The 21,731-nt window shown below is 43.2% G+C and overlaps 1 protein-coding gene across 2 annotated transcripts in view; it reads right to left on the reverse strand.

Annotated features, from left to right (window-relative positions):
• The window catches only part of Ccdc149 (coiled-coil domain containing 149), a 58,544-nt gene extending 38,845 nt beyond the window's left edge, over positions 1-19,699 (reverse strand). For both annotated transcript variants that reach the window (XM_035452106.1, XM_035452105.1), the window contains exons 1-3: positions 19,541-19,699; positions 16,945-16,983; positions 1,985-2,092 (exon numbers count right to left, since the gene is read on the reverse strand). In XM_035452106.1, the coding sequence (XP_035307997.1) occupies positions 1,985-2,092; positions 16,945-16,983; positions 19,541-19,600 (207 nt within the window). In that variant the 5' untranslated portion in view covers positions 19,601-19,699. The remainder of the gene's footprint in view (positions 1-1,984; positions 2,093-16,944; positions 16,984-19,540) is intronic.
• Between the last annotated feature and the right edge of the window lie 2,032 nt (positions 19,700-21,731).

The following is a 21,731-nucleotide window of genomic DNA, read 5'->3' on the forward strand; positions in this document are numbered from 1 at the left end:
CACACACACACACACACACACACACACACACACCTCCCTCAAAGGCTTAACCAAGTCTCTATCACACAGCCCCAGCTACCTTTGACCTCCATGTATCCCTTTCACATAGCATCTCCCCATGAACCTGGAGCTTTAGTTTTCTTCACTTGGCTAGAAGCCATCAAACCCAGAGAACTTCCTGTCTCTATCCCAACTCAGAGCTGGAGTTACAGAAACATTCAGGACATCCGGCTCTTGAAACAGATGCCAAAATCTAAACTCTAGTTCTCAAACTCGGGCAACAAGTACTCTTAACTGCTGAGTCATTTCTCTAACCCTGTCTTCCATTATGGTAACAAAACACCAATGGCTGGGTACATTATAAAGACAAGACGTTCTCTTGGCTCATATCTTTTGAGGACTTCTAGTGAGGACCTTGTGGCAGCAGCATAGTTTGGTGGATACAGAAGATGTCAGCTGGAGAGGGAAAAGTGAGAGAGCAGAGAAGGGTCTGATGTTCCTGTGACATCAACTCATGAACAACTAGAAACCTGATTTACTCCATTAAACAGGAGGTAAATAGTCACCTCCCATGGGCCTTAGGACCCAACCTATTAGACCCCGCTTCTTAAAGGTCCTAGCTCCTTTCAGAGCTGTGACTGGGACTGTGGTGTGTGGTCTTGATTGACAGCCAGACATGACTTTAATCGACATAGAAACAAATGACTGAGCACAGCTATGAGGAATGTCCTAGGTTAGTTTAAATGAAGTGGGAAGACTCACCCTAAACGTAGGCTATGGGTGCCTACCAGCTGGAGTCCTGGACTGAACCACAGAGAAAGCTTAGTACAGTATCATCTCTTCCTACGTCCACGTCCTGTTGCTGCCATCATACCTTCCTGTCGCCATGCTTCCTCAAGTTGTTTTTATCATGTAACTAATACAAGGGCCAAATTTCCAGTACACAACAGGGGTGGGTAGGGTGGGGTGCAGGGAATGACACCATATCCAAACCATCTGGGCTTCCCATCTAGCCATCAGCACTGGCCTCTCTGATCTTTTATTGTGGAAGAGTTCCCTCTAGGCAACTGACTCCCAGGGAGTACTAAACATGTTTTACAAAGAAAAAAGTGAACATCTTTCAAAATGGTGCCTTCCAATAACCACCACCAACTCCTCACAAAAGAGAAAGCTACCTTCATTTGTCAAGGAATTGAATAACATCTAGAAAATGTCTCCTCAGGAAAGCACCCCTGGACACACACAATATAGCGTTTCTGAGTCGAAATTCAACGCCCTTTCTGTTGTGAACACTGCCTCTGGCAAAGGGCTGAAAATGAATCTGTAATCTGTCCATGCTGGGCAAAATGGAAGATTATTTGTGGGAACAGAACTTAACTTGAGTAGTTTTTCTTCTCTTTTTCAATTGTACTTTTGTTCATAGCTTCAGCTGGGAGAAAGTGAGTGCACACATTTAGTTTGGAGTTTATGAGTTCATATTTTATAATTAACGTTGCCAACAGGGGAGTTTGATTAATGCCGAGCTTTGGATTTTGAGCAATGTTCCATACAAATTGCCAAATTTAGCAATAAAGTAAATTGGTGATGTGAACATCATTAGTAGAATGACTACTTAAAATTCAAATCATCGGAGCCACAAATCCATTATTTGTGTAGAAGGGAGGAAGTATCACATTTGGTTTTATTTCGCCTTCAACCACATGTTGTCTACCACCAAGCTGAATATAACGAAAGTTCTAGAATGGGTTGGAACAATATTTTAGAGCAGCTCACAAACACACACATGCTCACAGGCATGTGCACACACGAAGGGGCTGCGATAAAGGCAAATGCTAAACTGTGAATTTCCCTTCTTGCAAATATAAAAATCTGTAACAAAGTTTTTTCAGGTGATGCTGCAGTGTGTTTCCTGATGTACTACATACACAGAGACTTCCAGTGCACACTCACGCAGTGAATTTTTCCCTGCCAACATTCACAGTACCTTATTGTCACCCTGGACCTCGCCAAGCCTCTGCCGAAGTTCTTTAATTTCTTCTCCCAGATGTTTATTCCTGTCCTGAGAGTCTCTCAACAGCTGTGCAAGATTAGCCTGGAAATATCAATATAGCACAAGAGCAATCAGCATGGAGGTATGAACAAATGGGGGTTTCCCTGACTTGTAGATGCTACCATCCAGCTCAGCTGGATCCCACAGAGCCCAGTGTCAGTGAATATGTGTGAAAGCAGCAAGCATGTAAGCCACATGGTACCAGCTCAAGGAGAGGAGGATGACATGGGCAGCAAGCCTCCATTATTTAGTGAGATTCACTTCCAGAATGCATCACAAAAGGGGGCAGGTTACAGGGGAATCAGTCATATTTGACTATTTCAAAACTTTCCTAAGGGCTTGTCACTAAAATGTCTATCCCATGAGGATACCCAACACTCACATAAAAAGCTAGGCAGGTATGGCTGTGTACAGATAGAACCCTAGAGCTGCTGGGGAGGAGATAGGAAGAACTCTGGGGCTTGCTGGCTGCTAGCCTAACTTGAAGCTCAGTGAGAGACCCTGTCTCAAGGGAATAAGGTTGATAGAGCAGGACCTCTGATGTCCTCCTCTGGCCTCTGCCCCCTCATAAGCACATACTTGTACATATGTACCCCACATACGTACACACAGGTAAAAAAAAATTACATTTTCAAATTGCATAATTTTCAGTTCTCAATCAGGGCCAGCAATGTAAGAAGGCTTCATATTCTCATTTAGGTCATCTCTTCTGCTCCTTCAAATGAGCTCTTCTTGGCTATTTCAGAATTTGAGTGTGCATATGTGTACACTTATGTGTTTGCACACATGTGTAGGACAGAGGTTGACATCAAATATGTTCCTCAATTGATCTCACCGTATTTTTTTGAGACCTTCTCTCACTGAACCTGGAGCTCACCAATTCCACTAGGCTGTCTGGCCAGTGATCCCCAAGGATCCCCCTTGTCTCTGTCTCCCCAACAATGGGACTACAGTTGCATGCTGTTGTGCCTACCTTTTACATGTATGCTGCTGATCATACTCAAGTCCCCACACTTTTGCAGCAAGCATGTTACCCACAATGCCATTTCCCCAGGCTGAATGCCCAGAACTTCCATTGTCATTCTGAGGCAGCCATTTCCAACATCAGGACTCAGTTGCAATTCTTTAGTCTCCTGGGCTGTCTCCCATCTCATTGTTTCCTGATGGTGGTTCCCATGGTTCAAAAAAGCTCAGGTTTTTGCTTTCCACCCCAGTCTTCAGAACATCACCCACCACCACCACCACCACAAGCTTCTCCTCTCACAAACATCATCTAATTCCTATCTAGACTGGGGTACCAAACCTGTTGGAGGGGCTCATCTAGCCAGCAGCTCCATTCCTTTCTCCAGAGCAGCACTGCTGGCACCTGCTGACATACACTCATTTCCTCTTGGTCTTCCCCTGAACTCCTGTCACCTTCATGCTTCCCTCCACTCAGCCTTCAGCTTGCCCTTGTTCCCTGACATTTTTTTATTTAATTACCCTTATTTTACAAACCATAACTTGTTCTGACTCTCACCCGACTGATCATGTTCTCACCCACCTTTAGTAAAGACAACTACTGAGCAAGGTAGCCAGTCACACAGGGCATCTGTGTGCATGTCTAAAGCCTCAGGATGAGAGGATGAAGGAAGGAGAAGGCTGGAGCCTCACAACAGTCAACTCAAAGAGGTGTACATGGAGATAAGTCCCCAGATTCCTTCATGCTGAAGTTGAGGACACCCAAACCCAGAGGCATAAATAGACAGCCAACGTCTCCAAGGCCTTCAATGCTACAGTTAAGGAAATAATTATGTTGGGTAAGAAAAGACAGCAAGAATATAAAGATGAAATTTTCACTGTCCTTGCTCCATGGGGCCTCTACAGTCCATTGGTTGGATGGCCATCTTCCTCTTTCTAGATACCCGACTTCCATTCTCACACCTTTCTCCTCCATGCCAGGCCTGATTCCATCTTGGTGCCCAAACCATCTGTCAGCTCCTTCAAGCTTTTGCATAGAGATCACTGGTCCCCACAGGACCTGCCCCTAGACCATTGGATTAACACGGCCACCCTCCCCTTTGCTCCCATGCCTTTGTCTGAGGCACATGCCATCTCCTAACATACCATATAATTTACTTCATGGTTTATTGCTCGCTGTTTATTTCCTGACTCCTTCTCCTTTCTAAAGCGTAAGTTCCATGAAGGGCGAGAAACTTGGTTCTCTCTTCTCCCCTCTCCCCTAACACAGCTAAAAGGGGAGATGAGATGCCTTGGCATTGGGAGTAAGGAGTACCAACTACTAAACTAGTGCCTAATATGCAGCCTTGCCTGGGACAAACCCTCAGCCCCCTGTGCTCTAGGCTGCTTTCCCTAATACAATCTCCATTCCATAGTGCAATCTAAATCTTCAACCCCATATTTGCATGGCTCATAGCTTACAATATCTTGCTTCCCATTTTCCCAGAATTCTGCTCTCATGAGATACAAAGTTGATGGTGGATGAGGAAAGTTAGACTCCCTTTTGTAGACAGAGAAACTAGGAACCATTGCTCCCAGATGACTTTGGGAAGTTCCCTTGTGGGGAATGAAAGTTACTTCTCAGTTTTGTCACTAGCTGCATGGGGAATTTTCTCCATCTGCAGAAGGAAACAAACACTGAACTTTCCATGTGATGACCTGAAATGTACACAGTAAACACAGAATGCTAAGTCCCAGGCTGGGCACCAAGGGGGTGCTGCTTAAAGTCCCTCCCCATGGCACTAACTCAAGTACACAGAAGATGGAGTTGTGGGGACACAGCAGGTCTCTCTTTGGCCACAGCTGGCTCTTTATGATTCTGTGCCTGCATTGTTCATTGTTCATTCATTTATTCACACAGATGTTTATTGGGCATCTGCTTTGTGCTAGGAACTGTCTTAGGCCTGAGGATGCAGCAATGACCCGAAAACACAAAACTCTGTGCTCTTGTGAACTCACATGTAACTGATTACATGTTATAATCCATGGGACAGAATGAGAGTGGCTCACTTGGTCAGGTATTAAGCTTCTAGGAAAAATGAAGTACAGGAAACAGAGTGTACAGAAGAGGTCACCTTTAAAAAGAGATGATGGACCTTGTGAGTACCTTGGGACAAGGATCCAAGCAAAGAAGGGGTATTCCTCATCTCACATCTTAGAACTTTTTGGGGGTGGGGAGGGTGGGGTCACTTCAAAGACACAGGACATGTGGGGTCCAGGTAGTGAAAGTCAAAAATGTTCTTGATTGACAGTTTGTGGTTCCGTCCCTGTGGCTTGCTTCCACTGAACTTCAGAAAGTTCCCAGACATTAGCTCATGGTTCTTAGGGAGCCAGCAACAGCATCCTCCCTAAGGACAGGCAGCAGGTAGGAAGGATGGTCTCAGAGGAGGTGGTAAGGGAAGGAGCAATACCACCTGTACCTTTCCATGAGCAGCAATCAAAATTCAACAAGAAAGCCAAAGTGCAAAGATGGTCACACCCTCAGACTTCCCTTGTTCAATGAACAACAGCTTGATCCCCAGGTGGGGAGGGGAGAAACTGACATTGAGGGACCACTGCCACTGAATTAGCAAACCCAGAGTAACTCATCTCATGTAGCAAAAAGAGCAGCATTCTTCAGTCCATCCCTGATCAATGCTTTTGGGCAATGCAGCCAACATGAATTATAGGAAAATAAATTTAAGAAAACCCTGTGTTTTCAAGCCCATACTATGGCTCTAAAAAACCTCTGAAAGATTGCTCCCAATTTCTCTGCCTATCTTGTCATGAACCAGAAACAATAAGGATGCTTTGTGGCTCCAGACCTAGGGCCTCGCTCTGATTAAGTGTTGACCTTGGTTCTCTGGGACATTTGGACATAGAGCAGGACAGAAACCCATGATAAACACAAAAGATCCCAGAGAACACTTGGGTAGAGGTTTGGGCTGCAACAGGGAAGGCATTCAGAGTAGAGCCGTGATTATCAAACCTTATTTAGTTTGTAGCCCAGCTGAAAAGAATGCAACCACAAGATAGCCAGGCATCCCACCACCGCCCACAATGCAGTGGTGGTGGTCAGTTGGAATCACAATACCTTTGTGATGGGAGAAGTCCTTCTGTGTATATGATTGTCTTATTGGTTGATAAATAAAGTACTGTTGGCCAATAGGAAAACAAGATAGGTGGGACTAGGAGTCAAAGAGGATTCTGGGAAAGGTAGGAGAAAGCACAGAGTCACCATATGAGCCCGTGAAGACAGGACGCTTGCCACTGGCATCCGATAAGGTAAGTCCTATAAAATATATAGATTTATGATAATTAAGACTGAGCTAGCAGATGAGAAATCCTAGTCATTGGCCAAGCAGCATTTGTACCTAATATAAGTCTCTGTGTGTTACTTGGAAAGTGCCCATGTGGCAGCAGGATTCAGGCGGCATGGCAGAAAGACTTATTGTTATAGAAACCTTTGGATCTATGAATTCACAGTACATCTACCCAAGCCTTGAACTTGTTCTCAGGGGTAGAAGTGGAAGGGAGGGGCACCCTTGCCTTAGAGCAAGTGACTGTAATTTTCATTTATACTTATCAGATAGGGTTGTCAACACACAACCCTCCTCTATTCAAGCCTTCCACCTTCTCAACTCTAAAACAGTAACTAAAGCCTGAAAATGACTATTCTACTAGGGTACACAATTCCTTGAGAAACACTTTAAAGGTGATGGGGGGGGGCACGTTTTCAAGAGCTTGGAATAGAGGATCAAAGTTCACACAGTTCTCCTGACCAAAAATAACACCCATGACTCACAACCTCACTCTAACAATCCATCAAGAGAGCAGGTGGTGCCTGCTTCTAATTTATCAGCTATGCAGAGCACTTTGTCTCCCTGTTATTGAGGACTCTGTGACCATCAGTTTGGAATAGCAGTTTGTGAAGGAAATATCAGGGAGAATGTGGCAATGCAATAGGGTATCAGAGGAAAGAGAGGCAGGCCCAGGAGACCGCTTCTTTCCATCTCCAGGGCAGGTGGTGGCCCAGTAGAAAAGCTCAAAGAGGCACACAAATGACCCTACTTTAAATATTCATATCAAGCTAAAAAAGGTTGTCATATTCTCCTTGATAATAGGAGTGAGTACACAGTGGGCAAACTATAGAATCCTCACCCTGAAGTCACTCTAGCTGTCCGGGAGATTGTCTACAAAAGTTGTGGCAGTGGACCAATGGGATGGCTCAGCCAATAAAGGTGTCTGCTGAGACTGACAAGTGAGGTCAAACCCTGGGATCCAAGTGGTGAAAGGAGATAGCTAACTCCTAAAAGTTGCCCTCTTACCTCCACACATGTGCTGTGACACACACACACACACACACACACACACACACACACACACACAAATAAATAAATATAATAAAAATTATAATTGTGATGGAGGAGGGAAGAGAGATTTAATAGAATAAAATAGGGGGAGAGGGTGATAAAGTGGCTTATTGCTTAAGAGCACTTGCTGCTCTTCCAGAGGTCCAGAACCTTCAATCGCCTATAACACAATTTCCAGGGTGTAGTCACACTCTTCTTGCCCCATGAACGTCCTTACACATGCCCATTCACACGTAGACACAAACATACACATGACATATAACCTTAGTAACAAGTAGCGGGAGGTGAGACTTAAAGGCTATTGGCATACTCCATATTGGAGACCTTTTCCTTTATCGAGGGGAAGTTCGGGCCCCAGCACAGGATGATGGGTGATTGATGCTGTGCTGGCTAATATTTAATTCCAACTTGACACCAGCTAGGGTCATCTAAGAAGAAAGAATCTTCACTGAGAAGAATGCCTCTTTAGGATTAGCCTGTGGGCAAACCTGTGGTGCATTTTCTTGAATAATGAATGATGTGGGAGGGGCCAAGTTCATTGTGAGAAGTGCCATGCCTAGGCTGATAGTCCTGGGTGCTAAAAGACAGCAAGTGTGGTGGGGGAGGGGGGCAGGAGGAGGGATGGGAGGGAGAACTGTGGTTGGAATATAATACACATCACACACACACACACACACACACACACACACACACACACACACACACAAGACAAACATGCAGGTAAGTAGTTCCCCTCTATGGCCTCTGCACAAGTTACTTCCTCCAGGTTCCTGCCTTGAGTTCCTTCCCTGACTTTCCTGGATGATGAATGTAAATAAGCTGTAAGGACAAATAAACCCTTTCCCACAAATTTACTTTGGTCATGGTGTTTTATCATAGAAATAGAGACCCTAACTAAGGCAACTGTGAAACTAAGAAACCCTAACTAAGACACTGTGTGCCTAAGAAACCCTAAGTAAGACACTGTGTGCCTAACCATCTCCCAAGCCAGCCCCTAACTAAGAACAGTGTGCCCTGGGAATCTTCTGCACAGAGCAATTGTCGCACCTCTTGATGGCTAGTATGAAGACATCAAGGAGTTAGTACCTCTCACCCAAACCTCGTGGCCACCTTTTGGTAGGAATTCTTACTGGGGAAGCTTAGTCTCCCTTCTGCAAATCCTCTAGAATCTATTAGATACACATCATCTTAGTCATCAGGCCATGGACAGGTTAGTATACATCATCATATAAAAAGACAGGGCTTGGGCTAGAGAAATGGCTCAGTCTCAGCAGTTATGACTGTATTGTCCTTCCAGAGGACCTGAGTTCAATTCCCAATACCCATATCAAGCAACTTATAACAGCCTGCAATACCAGCTTCAGGAAGAATCCATGTCTCTAGCCTCACAGATAACCACACTCACATGCACATCACACATACACACACACACACACACACACACACACACACACACACACACACACACAATATGTAAATAATCAATGTGTACTAGGGAGCACTATAACATATCTTTTAATTTACAGACTTATTAGAATAGGAAGTCAAACGTAAAATGAAAATAAGATGAGACAGAAAGAGAAGCAAATCCTTGACTTTCTCATGAAATGAGAGAAAGAAATGGAGACCAGATCCAGAGAACACTGCTGAGTTCCATTGCACTGGGAAGTTTAAATCCTGGGCCCCTGGAATCCACAGCTTCCATAGGGTACAGTACAGGATAAAGCAAAAAATACATTAAAAAATATATGCCCACCCTACATTTGATGAAACATTGGTGTTCTTAAGGCCGATGATGGATGGCAAATTTAATTGCAGTTTCCACTATGCTGTCTTGGTTCAGTGGCAACTCCTATGTGTGCAGTAATTGAGTGAAACTTGCTTAGCAAAGGGCCCCTGCTCATAGAGCCTGCCAGAGCAATTACCTCCATCACACTGGCAGCACTCTTATTTACAAACACCAGCTACAGAGAATGCATTCTGTGCATAGTTTAGGGCAGTACAAGAGTTCAGCAGCCTCCTCCTACCTCAGTCTCCACCACCCTCACAGATAAATGTCTTTCCAGGCAAACCTGTTGAGTGACTTTAGGGAAGGCACAGTTTAAATAAATATTTGCCTGATCTACGACATTATGATTTTGCTTCTGCTTGCTAGTGGCTCCCAGAATAACTCCCAAGCATTTTAGAGTGAGCCTATGAATCAGGGGCACACCCATACTCTATGTCAAGTCATTACAGGGATTTGCAGAATGTGATAGCAAAGATGGAGTCACAGTCCTGATGGGGAGGGCTTAGAGCAGCTGGACCTGGGTTGCCTCCTAGCTTCCCGAATGTGGCAGTTAAGTCGTTCCTTTCAAAGTGTTCTGAAAGAACAGCTCAAAGCACTTGAAGTCTTTGAAGGAAGTTTTAGGTTCCCTGCATCAAACCAGGATTCGTGTACAAAGTCATTCTGATTTGTGGGCCCTGGGGACTAAAATAAGCTTGACCAAGAAGACTTTGCTGAAATAAAAGGCCCCCTCCTTTCCCACACAGGGCCACTCTACACTCCATTTTCCCCAGAGTTGTCATCTCGTGCATGTCACTGTATAAATAAGCCATTCCTTTTTAGAGGCAAGAAAGCAAAGACTCCCTGGTGGGCCAGGGAGATGCCTCCCAGGGCACTTGTGCTCAAAATCAAACAACCAAAGACAAAGATATTAAAGATGTGTTTGACTGTCTGTTCAAGGAAGAGTTTGGGGAGGAGGAGTGTGCCGCTGTGACCCAAAAGAATTCTGTCACCTAAGAAGATTAACCCAAGATCATCTAAATTCCCCTTTGTCTCCTTCACAGAAAGTGCTTGTTTAGCTAAAGAAAAATATTTAAGGAGTCGTTTGCGATCTTCCCCTGATCTCTCCATGCAGTGCAAAGGGGCACGCAGTGTACAGTTCTGCCTGGAGTAATGGGAAGATGTTTTCATTTCAATATCCCACGAGAAGCTATTAGTGCCATCACTGTTGTCTTGGTTTCTTCACAGCTTCTTTAACGGGTGATTTGCTACTGGAAATTGAGTTGTTTGAAAAAGAATTCCAAGGTCCAAAAGGAAGGCATGACAACTATATTCCTAGAATTTACAAGCATGAAGTTCAAGTCTGTGTTTTAAGCAGATTAAGAAGGAAGGGGAAAAGACAGACAAAATTATGGTTAGTGGCTGGCGGTCACCAGAAAGAAGACTAGCTTATATAACAGGTTCCCAAACCTTGACACAACTGACACCATGATGGAAGTACCATTCAGACCATAAAACTCAGCATGTAGACAGCACCACCTGCCAAAGCAAAAACAAAGACCTAGTCCATCAAAGTCCATAGTTCTGGAAAAGTCTCTAAATATACTAACCTTGCTTTTTAGCTTCTATAGTTTTGTTTCTGCCTGTTTCTTAATACTTGAAGCCAGTCAACCCAAGACATTGTTTTTTCTTAAAAATTTACTCTAAAAAAAGGCTTGGGAGTACACTGAGATCCCAAATACACAGTATCATCTCCAATCAGTTACTAAAGACTTTCTATTGACTTAAATCTGTGCCCGAGTATGGATACTCCACCACAGCTTAGCACAAAAATCCTACCTCCACTTATGGTTCTCTGCTACTGCTTGGCAGAAGGCTCTGAATAGGACTTCCAAAATGGATGGACTATCTGTCTCCAAATCAAAAATAGAACCAAACCCTGAACCAAATTATCACCACAGAGAGTCTTCTAGAATCTAGTATTGCTCTGTGAACCTACTGTGTGGCCTTGAATAATCCCAAGAAAACTATATAAGGTCTGGCATTCACCAAGCATTCACAGATTACTAGGCAAAGCACATGGGCAGCTATTCTTGGTTGTCAACTTGACTACATCTAGAAATAACTAAACCTAGAATGTAGAATGGCTGGGAAAACCCAGAAAGGATTTTTATTAATTATTATTTGAAGACCTACCTTTACTAGGGATCCTTTGAGGTGGGAAGATCCACCTCTAATCTGGGTCACACCCTCTGCTGGCAGCCAGTATGAAAGGCTTGGAAGAAGGAAGCTCTTGCTCTTTGCTTGCCCTTGCTCTTGCTGGCAAGGTTATTCTTTCACTAGCATTAGAGCCCATCAACTAACTGGTTGATAGCCATTGTTGGACTAGCTGGACCACAGCCTGTAAGCCACTCTAAAAAAAATTATGTATATTTGCCTGATCTGGGACACTGTGATTTTGTTTCTGCTTGGTAGTGGCTCTCAGAATAACTTCCAAGTATTTTGATTATAAATTATTGATATACAGATTCATTCTATACATTCTGTTCCTCTGGAGAACCCTGACTAATACAGCACATTAGAAGCCTTCCTACACAAGTTGCTCAAAAGAATTTCATGAATACGTCTCATTAGCATCTCCATTTTAATGAAGAGGCAATGGTGGCTCAGAGAGGTTATGCAGCTTGCCTAGGGTCAGCCAGCTGGTAAGCAAAAGATTATACTTGAATTCACGGGACTGGAAATTTTTTATCTAAGGCTATGGCATTGCCTTTATGAAAGATGCATCTCACCAACACAACCTCAGAGCACAGCAGGATGTACACATATAGGCATGAACATCTCTAAGGTCTTTTAGAAAGCACACAGCACTACAACAAAAATAAGGATATGTTACTATTGTCTATCAAAATATGAGAAGAACCCTCAATACATTTCCAGCTCCTAACAAGCATCCTGTAGAATGCCAAGGACCCTCAGGTAGGCTGCAGAGCACCTATGACTATGAAATGGTAGGCAACTTTTTTGTAACAAGCACATGGGCTTCTTCTAGAGTGAGGGCCCATGGCTTTCCACATGTTTGTAGATCTCAGATTCCCAAAAGGATAAGATGCACTGGTCCTAAGGAATGAAAAAAATGGAGAAAGTATGACAGGTATGGTCACAGCATCTCTCTTCCAAAAAAATGACCTAGTGAGGTCATTTCTACATTCTACATTTCTACATTCTTCCCTGTTCTGAATGGTGTGACATAAAGGGACTTTAAAATGACCAGTCAAAACCATTCACTGGCCTAAGGACTAACACAAAACAAAATTTCAAACTATTTTAAAGGGGAAAGAGCCAGCCATTCTACTTTCTAGGTTTGGTTAATTCTAGATGTAGTCAATGACCTAGTGAGGACCTCCAAAAACCTAGTGAGGTCCTTTCAAGTAAGCGATAACTATCACAGACACAAAGACAATGGGGTAGCAAGAACCAAAGTGTCCATCTTCTTTTGCGTACACATCTCTTGACCTCTATACTGCCTCTGTAACTTGGCAATCATGTCTGGTTCAGTGCCATCTGTTCATGCCAGGTGCATTCATTTTGCAGCTGGAGGGTAAACACTACACCTTCTGGCTCACATCTGGGATCAATACACAACATGTGCTAGGAGGCCCCAGGTCAGGGCTATGCCTCCCTCACTTCCTGTTCATGAAGCACTTCAGGAAATGAAAATGCCTCCCCTTATAAACACATGTACTGCCTGTTTTGGACTAAATGGGAAATCACCTTGGAACCAGGGTCTACAAAGCAATGGCATATTCTTCCCTGTTCTGAATGGTGTGACATAGAGGGACTTTAAAATGACCAGTCAAAACCATTCACTGGCCTAAGGACTAACACAAAACAAAATTTCAAACTATTTTAAAGGGGAAAGAGCCTTCTTCCTATTGCCAAGACTATTCCCCAATACTACTTATTCCCCCCCAATTTACTCAGCCAGACATACTTTTGAACCATAGTTTTCTCTCCTTTGCACAATTACTATCTACCATCCTATATTTAATGACTTTGTTCACTGGTTTATTCACAGAATCACCATTAGACTTAATGATGACTGCATTATTGGTCATTTGTACCAAGATACCTTGGGAAGGGAGGCAGGATACCTGATGGCAATACAAGAGGTGAGATCAAGGAGCGACGACTTTGACAGCACCAAGTTCAACAAGCTCAAGGGCTTTGCTCTGGCTCTTTTCACCCCAAATCCTCCCTGTCAAAGCAAGCACTAGGCCCATGCAAAGTGCTCACGAAGACCTTCCTGAGATCCAGCAGTCACCACCAGAAGCTGGAATTGCATGGTAGTGCTCAAGCTCCACTCCTGCACCAGCTAGTCACATGACTTGTACATCCTACCCTTGTGTAACTTCCTTGCCCTCTATAAGCTTCCAGTTCCACCTTTGTCAGATGGCGCTGACCATAAACCATGGCCTGCTTCACTTGACTGGGCAGGAATTAAATGAGGTCACCCACAGGGCCTGGAACAGTCAGAATGAATGAACAATAAGGTAGACTATGCTTAGTATATGTTACTCCTAGATCATTTCAGTAAGGTACATAAAGCAGGTGATCATGATACTGTATGCCAGTATCCATCTCATGGGCACAGTGGGAGCCACCTCACCTCTGTAGAAAGCCTAACCCAGCCTGTCTAACTCTGAAATGGGCCCTAGCCCAATCCTGGCCTATACTCTTCCCTGAGACCCAGGGAACTGCCTTTTTCTCAATGCTAAAAGGGTGGGGTCCAATAGTTCCAATGCCATTAATGCCACTCTGAGGAGAAAGCAGGGCCACTAAGAGAAAGGATGATAAAAAAAGAGAGTTGACATGAAGGACAGACCTAGAGTTACTGAAGCTGGTCTCCCTACTCCCTAGGCAAGCTGTATTTTTGCCTCCCATGAGGACTGGGCAAACAATTCTAGGGAGGATCCTTATCAGGAACCATTCTTTAGCCAAAGCTACTTTGAACTCCAAACACAACCAAAGGCTACCAAGAAGGACATCATGTTCTGTAGAGAGCTAGGAGTCATAAACAGTTAGCATCCTAGGAGAGAATGACTTTTATTTAAAGAGAGGAGAAAGAGAGAGGGGGAGAGAGAGAAACAGAAGAGGGAGAGAAGGGAAAAGAGGAGGACAAATAGAAGAAGAAAAAGCAGAGAGGAGAGGAGGGGAGGAATAGGAAGGGGAAGAGGAAGAAGAGGAAAAGGAAGGGAAGGAGAAGGAAAGGAAGGAAAAGGAGGAAGGGGAAGACAAGACCTTCACTAAAGTGCTGAGCTGAGCATTCTACTTGCACCATATCCTTTGTCCCCGCTCATGGATACTCTGTACAGTGGGCATCATATTTATCCCGTTTTATGGATAAGAATGCTGAGGTACCCAGAGGTGCCTTCTTGAGGCTACATATTCTAGATGACCAACCTAAGCCAAGATAGTAATAACACTCAGGGGTTAGACCAAGAATGGGAATATAGCTTTCATGGGCCAACCTATAGAAAAGCACTTGACCTTTGAGCATTGTACCACTCCTGCAGGGGACACAGCCATAGAAGGAAGCTGACCACAAGAGAAAGGGGCCCTGAGAGTTGCCACATAAATAGAGTTCTCAGGTAAGCTGAGTTTGAACTTCAGGTAAGCAATGACTTACACTTTAGTATGTGTGTCCCCAACATTGCATGGCATGTGTTTTTATCCTAAGAGAGCACCAGATATCTGACTTCAAGTCTATCTGGGTACCCTGCATTTTTATTTACCTAACATGCCTTGGAGGAGAGAAGAGGTACCCACAAGCACAGGAGACTGATGACCAAACAGCCCTTTGCCTGCACCATCTCAGAGCTTCTGGTTACACAAGGCCATCCCATCCTTGCTAGATGCACAGTTTATAATTCTCTCACTTGCACCCCATCCTCTATCTCTGGGGCTAGACAGTGATTTTCAGGCCAGGCAGGAAGGACACTCAGCCCAAGCTTCATCACCATATTAATTCCCAAAGGGTTGGGGACTGAGCACCATACTAAGAGCCACCGTGCTCATGTTTGGCACCTTGAACTTGTATTTTTAGAACGGTAAGGATGCAGCTTGACAGACGTACTGGAATTCATCAGATTCTCCTCAGTCGATGTAAATGTGTCATTATAAAGTCGCAGAACACGAATGCACTTAAAACTGGAAAACTCCTTCATGAATACTAACAAACTCTGAAATCACAGGGAAGACGACTGCCTACAGCTATCGAAAACACCCAGCCAGCCAAGATTAAGGATTTCAGTTTTTAAACAGTAATGATAAACTCCCATGTAATTTTGTTTAGAAAAAAACATCAATTAGCCACACAGAAAAATTAGACTTTAGATCAAACATGGAGCATTATAAACTAGTCACATAGAGCAGGAAGGAGTATGTAAGCGAGCAGCATGGACAGGTGGATGTGGACAGCAGTGTTATTTAAAGATAGAAGGTGTGTGTGTGTGTGTGTGTGTGTGTGTGTGTGTGTGTGTGGTATGTTTATGTGGTGTGTGTGTAAGTGTGCATTTGACACTGTTCACCAGCATCAGGTATTTCAAGATAATGAACCTATGAATTTTATGTGCAACATTAACAATCAGCTGTGTTTGCTGACACCTGTCAGTTACAAACACAGGACATTGGGGTAACTATTATAGCTGGGGACAGATGTTTGCTATGTCTTGGATTATACCAACCAGTTCTGAAGTCCCATTCAAGTGAAGAGGCCTGCCATAGCATAACGTACCACCATTAACATTGCCATCACCTGGGCTCCTCTAACACAAGTATGAGTCAAATTAGAAAAACTGCAATGGGAAAAAGGAGGTCTAAGAAAATTGTCTTGGGAAAAAGGCTACTGTTTTTCACACACACATAGGAGTGAGTTCAAATTAATCCACAAATTAACAGATTTAATCAATTTACTATTAACCAGCATTTTAAAAACAATTTTTAAAGAATTTAAATTGAGATGCCTCCTTTTGTCATCTAACAAATTTAGATGCTCACTTTTAGCAGTTTAATGAAACAATTTTCACAAAACTCCAATAAGATCTGTGTGGGGAGAACAGGAAGACTTGATACCACATTTCTCAGTTTTATCTGAGAAAAGTAACCAATAGGAAACAGTTGAACAGAAGGAACAAAGGCAGAAGGATGGCCCCAAGCAGACATGAAAGGCACAGCAAAGGCCAACAATTAGAACTGTGTGGGACAGCCACAGGCCCAAACAGGAAGTTCAAAGGAGCAAAGCAAAATGTTCAGGAACGATCACGTGTAGACACTACGAAGTAAGAAAGTAAGAAAAGAAGTAAGAAAAGGGATTGACCAATAAACAGGGTTGGTTACATACAGAGAAAAATAAGAAAACAGCTTGGGAGCTTTGATAGAAGACATGTTTGAAAGTCTGAAATGGGGAGATCTCAGCAGTAGAGCACCATGCTCCTCCAAGTCGGAAGGAGCTGCCACAGGAGCACTCAGTTCCCAGCTTCTCCAGAGTCCCGGGGTTCAGTCAGCTGGTGTCTCCCCACACCAGTTGAGCTGTGCTCGGCATCCCTTCTGCCTCTCCTGGTGCCTCTTACAACCACATCCCCCAGCATCTTAAAAGATTTCAGAAGAACTAAAAAGGAAGTTTGCTTTGACAGTTGGGGATTCCCAATTCTTTGAACTGTGCCAAGGTAACAGTCACCCTGATGTGAGAGTTGCCAGATACCAAGAGGAAATCTTACCTGCTTCCTCTTTTCAGGGGGAAGTGATGGATCTCCGTCCTACAAGGAAACAAATACTACATTTTACTTGCTAAGAATAAGCCGAGACTCAACACAGAATTTCAACCCTCAGTTGGACCAAGCTGTGAATCTAAATTCAGACCAATCCCCATCAGCCATGCAGCTAGTGAGGCAAGGAAGCAAGCTCACTCTTTAAAATAACTGCCACTTGATAGAGGACCCCAGAGAATTGGCTCCAATCAAGACCAAACATGTATTTTCCAAAATGATGTTTCTAAAGGAGAAATCTAGATGGGTCAAAATTACTTTACTTTAGAGTAGAGCAGAAACTCAGCATAAAATAGTATCTCATTCAATTAAAGTTCTTTGAAACAGAATAAAAATAGTTACTGACATGCATACAGACATAAACACATGCATACACATGCACATGTATACACACACATATACACACATAAGCATGCATGCATACACACATACAAGCACACACATGTAAGAATACACATGCACACATAGACATGACTCATATGCACACACGTGCACATGCATACACACATATGCACACATACATACACATATACATGCACACACAGGCACACACGTGAAAACACACTTATATGTAGGCACACACATATGTACACACATGTAAACACATATGCACAGGAACACACAGGGACATATATGCAAACACACATACACACTCATTAACACACATGTGCACATCTACAAACACACACATAAAAACACACAAAAGGCACACATTCATTATATGCACATATACACACACACCTGCCTAGTACTTATGGGCAGAATAATCAAGGGAGGGAAACCTGATTTGCTCAGATAAATAACACTGAGAAATTTTAGTTCTACTGGGCATTTTGACTTATAAAAGTTGAGTTCTTCTCCCATTGTTGCCTCTGGAAACATAAATACCTCAAGAGAACAAACAAATGCTCACCAAATGAACACCCTTTATTGTTATTATAGTTTTAACAAGAAAAAGCCTCTCTATGTAGCCCAGGTTGGCCTCAAACTCCCCATTCTCCCACTTCAGCCTGCCAAGTGCTGGGGTTACATACTCAGCTAAATGAGTAGTCTTACAAAGACACTAGTCACATATATATCCAAGTTAGTTGAACTTGAAGAATATTTCTATTTCTACTCCAGGACAGTTCAGTGATCCTAGGCAAATGATGAAATGTTAATAGTGCTTGCACAGGGGCTGGAGAAATGGCTCTGAGGTTAAGAGCACTGACTGCTCTTCTAGAGGTCCTGAGTTCAATTCCCAGCAACCACATGGTGGCTCACAACCATCTGTTATGAGCCCTCTTCTAGTGTGCAGATATATGAAAGCAAATGTTATATACATAATAAATAAATAAAATTTTAAAAAATAGTGCTTGCACTTAACAGAAATATGGCATGCACTTACAGTCTCAGGGCTTGGTAAGTGAACACAAGAGGACCACAAGTTGAAGGCCAGTATGAACTACATAATGAGTTCTAGATCAGCCTGGGACACACAGCAATAGCATGTTGACAGAGGAGAGGGATCACATCAATGGGAGGGAAAGAAGCCAGGGTATGAATCTGCACTGCTCCTCTACATCTATCTAACTTGCATCCTTAAAAAACAATCCATAAGAACCCAAGAGAATAAGGGGTTGGTCACATAGTCCCCTACCACTGGGACTATTCAAAGGCTCCAGAGGTGATGTGAAATCCAAATGGCTAAGCATAACTGTGAGGGATTTTTTTTCTTAATTAAATTATTTGAAATGGGAAGATCCATTCCTAATCTTTATCTTTGAGGCAGGTAGATCCACCATTAATCTGGGTCAACCTTCTGCTGGCAGCCTGTATAAAGGACATGGAGGAAGGAAGCTTGCTTGCTCTTGCTCTCAGTGGCAAATCCATTCCTTCACTGGCATTATAGCCTACTTCTTTGGGATCCCAGCATATACTGAAGACCAGATGAGACATGCAGCCTCATGGACTGAATAACTACTGGATTCTTGAACCTTTAATGCCAATTAACTTAGCTAAGTTGGACAGCTGTGTGCAGCTGGAAGCTTCTGTATTAGCACAGATTTACAATATTAATACTCTTTAAAATGACAAGGGAATTCCATTATCAACAGACTAATAAAGAAACAGCTATGGTAAGCACATATGGACGTGAGTATCTTCACATGTGTTAGATCCAGCAGTCTGGAAGTGCATATATGTGAAGCAGGTTGTTGAGGAAACAGGTGGTATACACATTTCTACTTGTAAACTTTGGTTTGGTTTGATTTGGGTTTTGTCGTTGTTGTTGTGCTTGCTTGCTTGCTTGCTTGCTTGCTTGCTTGCTTGCTTGCTTGCTTGCTTGCTTGCTTGAGACAGGTTATCGAGTCTCTAATCCACTATGTAGCCAAGGAAGTCCTTGAATCCCGATCCCCCTGACTCCACCTCCCAAGCTAGGGTTAAAGGTATATACCTAGCTACCTGGTGAACTGTTGGAAAGGGGTCACTTTTGAAGAGAACACATCATCACATGCCTTTTTTCTGTCTTTAGGGAGAGGAGCAGATGTCCCTCCAGTGTCAGACTTACAATCAGTTCTCGATACTTCTTCTTCAGGGACTGGTGTCGTTCTCGCAGCTGATTAGCCATGAGTTTGTACTGGTCCCTCTCCTGCTGGCAAGTGTCCAGCTCCTTGGAGAGGATCAGCAGGGCCTCTTTCTTGCTCTCCAGCTTCCGTTTACATACCAGGTACTGCAGGACAAATAGCCACTGGTTAGAAATGGCAGGTGGGCTTCTACACCACTTCTACAGTGCACTGTGCTCCCCAGTCCCTCCTTTCTCATGGTAAGGGATCACACAATTTTAGACACCAGTAGCATACATGCAGAAAGGCTGCCACACTGCCTGACACATAGTTCTCTCAAGACACAGCCAAACCTTAGCTGCCCATGAACAAGGGCAGATAAATAATTTATTTGCAAATAAGTTAAGTTAAAAAGTAGAACTATAAGCCAGCAAGATGACTTAGTAAGTCACAGCACTTGCCACCAAACATTAATGACCTGAGTCTGATAACCTGAGCCCACAATGCAATGAGAAAACTAATTCTTAACTTCATCCTCTACACATGTGCTGTGGCACACATACATATACCATACACATGCATATGATAATAATAAAGTAGAACTATTTTTAAAATTACATATAAGGATAAATAGATGTCTGGATCCCAGGTTTATCTAACATGGCATATATATCATATAAAATTACATAATATTTAAAAAAGTTCACAAAGTGATACTCACAAAGATATTTAATGAAAAATTATAAATATTGATAGGAATCTTCTCTTGCTAGTAATTTCTCTTCCTCAAGTTTTAAAATTTTTCCTTATGTTTTTCCATTTTTTTCCTAAATTTTTGTGGATAAGTCCATATGCTGTCGATCATAAAAATAACCCCAAATATTATGAAACTTCTTTGAACCATAAATCACTTCACTCATCCTTCCCAACCATGAAACCAAACAGCCATTTTCCCCTGGAGAATTTGTTCCCTAAATCGGTGCTGACCTGTAAACCCTCTTCTAGGATCAAACACAGGCACCCATCCATCACCAGAGACTGACTTCAGGACTCAGTATCTTTGCCACACTCAGAATTCTCCCAACAGCCAGGCCACTGGCTGGGATACTGCCTTCAAGCAACAGCATCTTGTATCTCTGCTTCTCCCTCCTACCCTGCACCAGGAATGAAGCTCAGCCAACAGTCCCACCACAGTGGCCCGTGGGAACCCAGAGAAGATTCTACTCTTACTGGATATATTACACTGCCTGGCGTTATTCACATATGTGAAATGTGGCACTAAATACCTTTTGAATTTTCCCCATAAAAGACCAAATTCAGAGCATTCATGAAAACAATTTATAGTTTCATTATGCACCCTGACATGAGTGCTTTGTCATCGTGGGCGCTCACACAAAGCTGAGCAAGAGCTGGCACTCCTATACCATTTGAGCCAGTGCTCTTTATGGACAAAAAGCATTACTCATATATAGTGCTTGCTCGGAAGCGACTTTGTTAAGTTCAATTTCAAATAAATGAAAGGGAAAAAAAAAGAGAGTCTTGTGCATTAGCGCATTTTTTCCCCTTTAAGGAAAAAAAAAAGTAATTGCTTAGTTTCAAAAACAAAGGGGAAAGAAAAGCCATTCTGAGGCAGATTTGAGTTCTGAGAAAGGACACTTCACCTTGGTGGAATTTTATTCCCCACAGTAATGAGGCTGGAATCCTGCCTTAAAAGCTCTAGATTTTGAGACTCTGACATTGTCTGCAATGACGCAAAATGGTCCTGTTGCCACAGTGATTTCTCAAGAGTCAAAACCCCGACAAGTAAATATCAGAGGTGAGTGACTTGAACCCCTGAACTGCAGTGTCCCAAGGAAGGCACTGAGATTCCACAGGGGAAGCATCACTACCCACCACTTAACCATCTGTCCCTCTTCTTTCCCCTCAGCCAGCAGCCCCAGTTGCTGGGGCTTTGGGTGTCAGTGGCACAAGGATTCCATTTATGGGCTTCATACCTGAAACCCCAGAGATGTCCAGTGTCTTCGACTTTAGGGAAGAGATCTGAACTGTATCAAGACGTTTCAGTAGCTAAGCTTGTGTAGAACACCCATCTCAGGAATGAGACAGTAAAGACTACTTCATACTGAGAAAGCAGAAACTCAGATTCCCTGCCCTTGAAAGATCCAAGAGAAAAAGCATAGTTTTTTTCATACGTTT

Source organism: Cricetulus griseus (genome assembly GCF_003668045.3).
Source record: "Cricetulus griseus strain 17A/GY chromosome 1 unlocalized genomic scaffold, alternate assembly CriGri-PICRH-1.0 chr1_1, whole genome shotgun sequence".
Classification (NCBI taxonomy): Eukaryota; Metazoa; Chordata; class Mammalia; order Rodentia; family Cricetidae; genus Cricetulus; species Cricetulus griseus.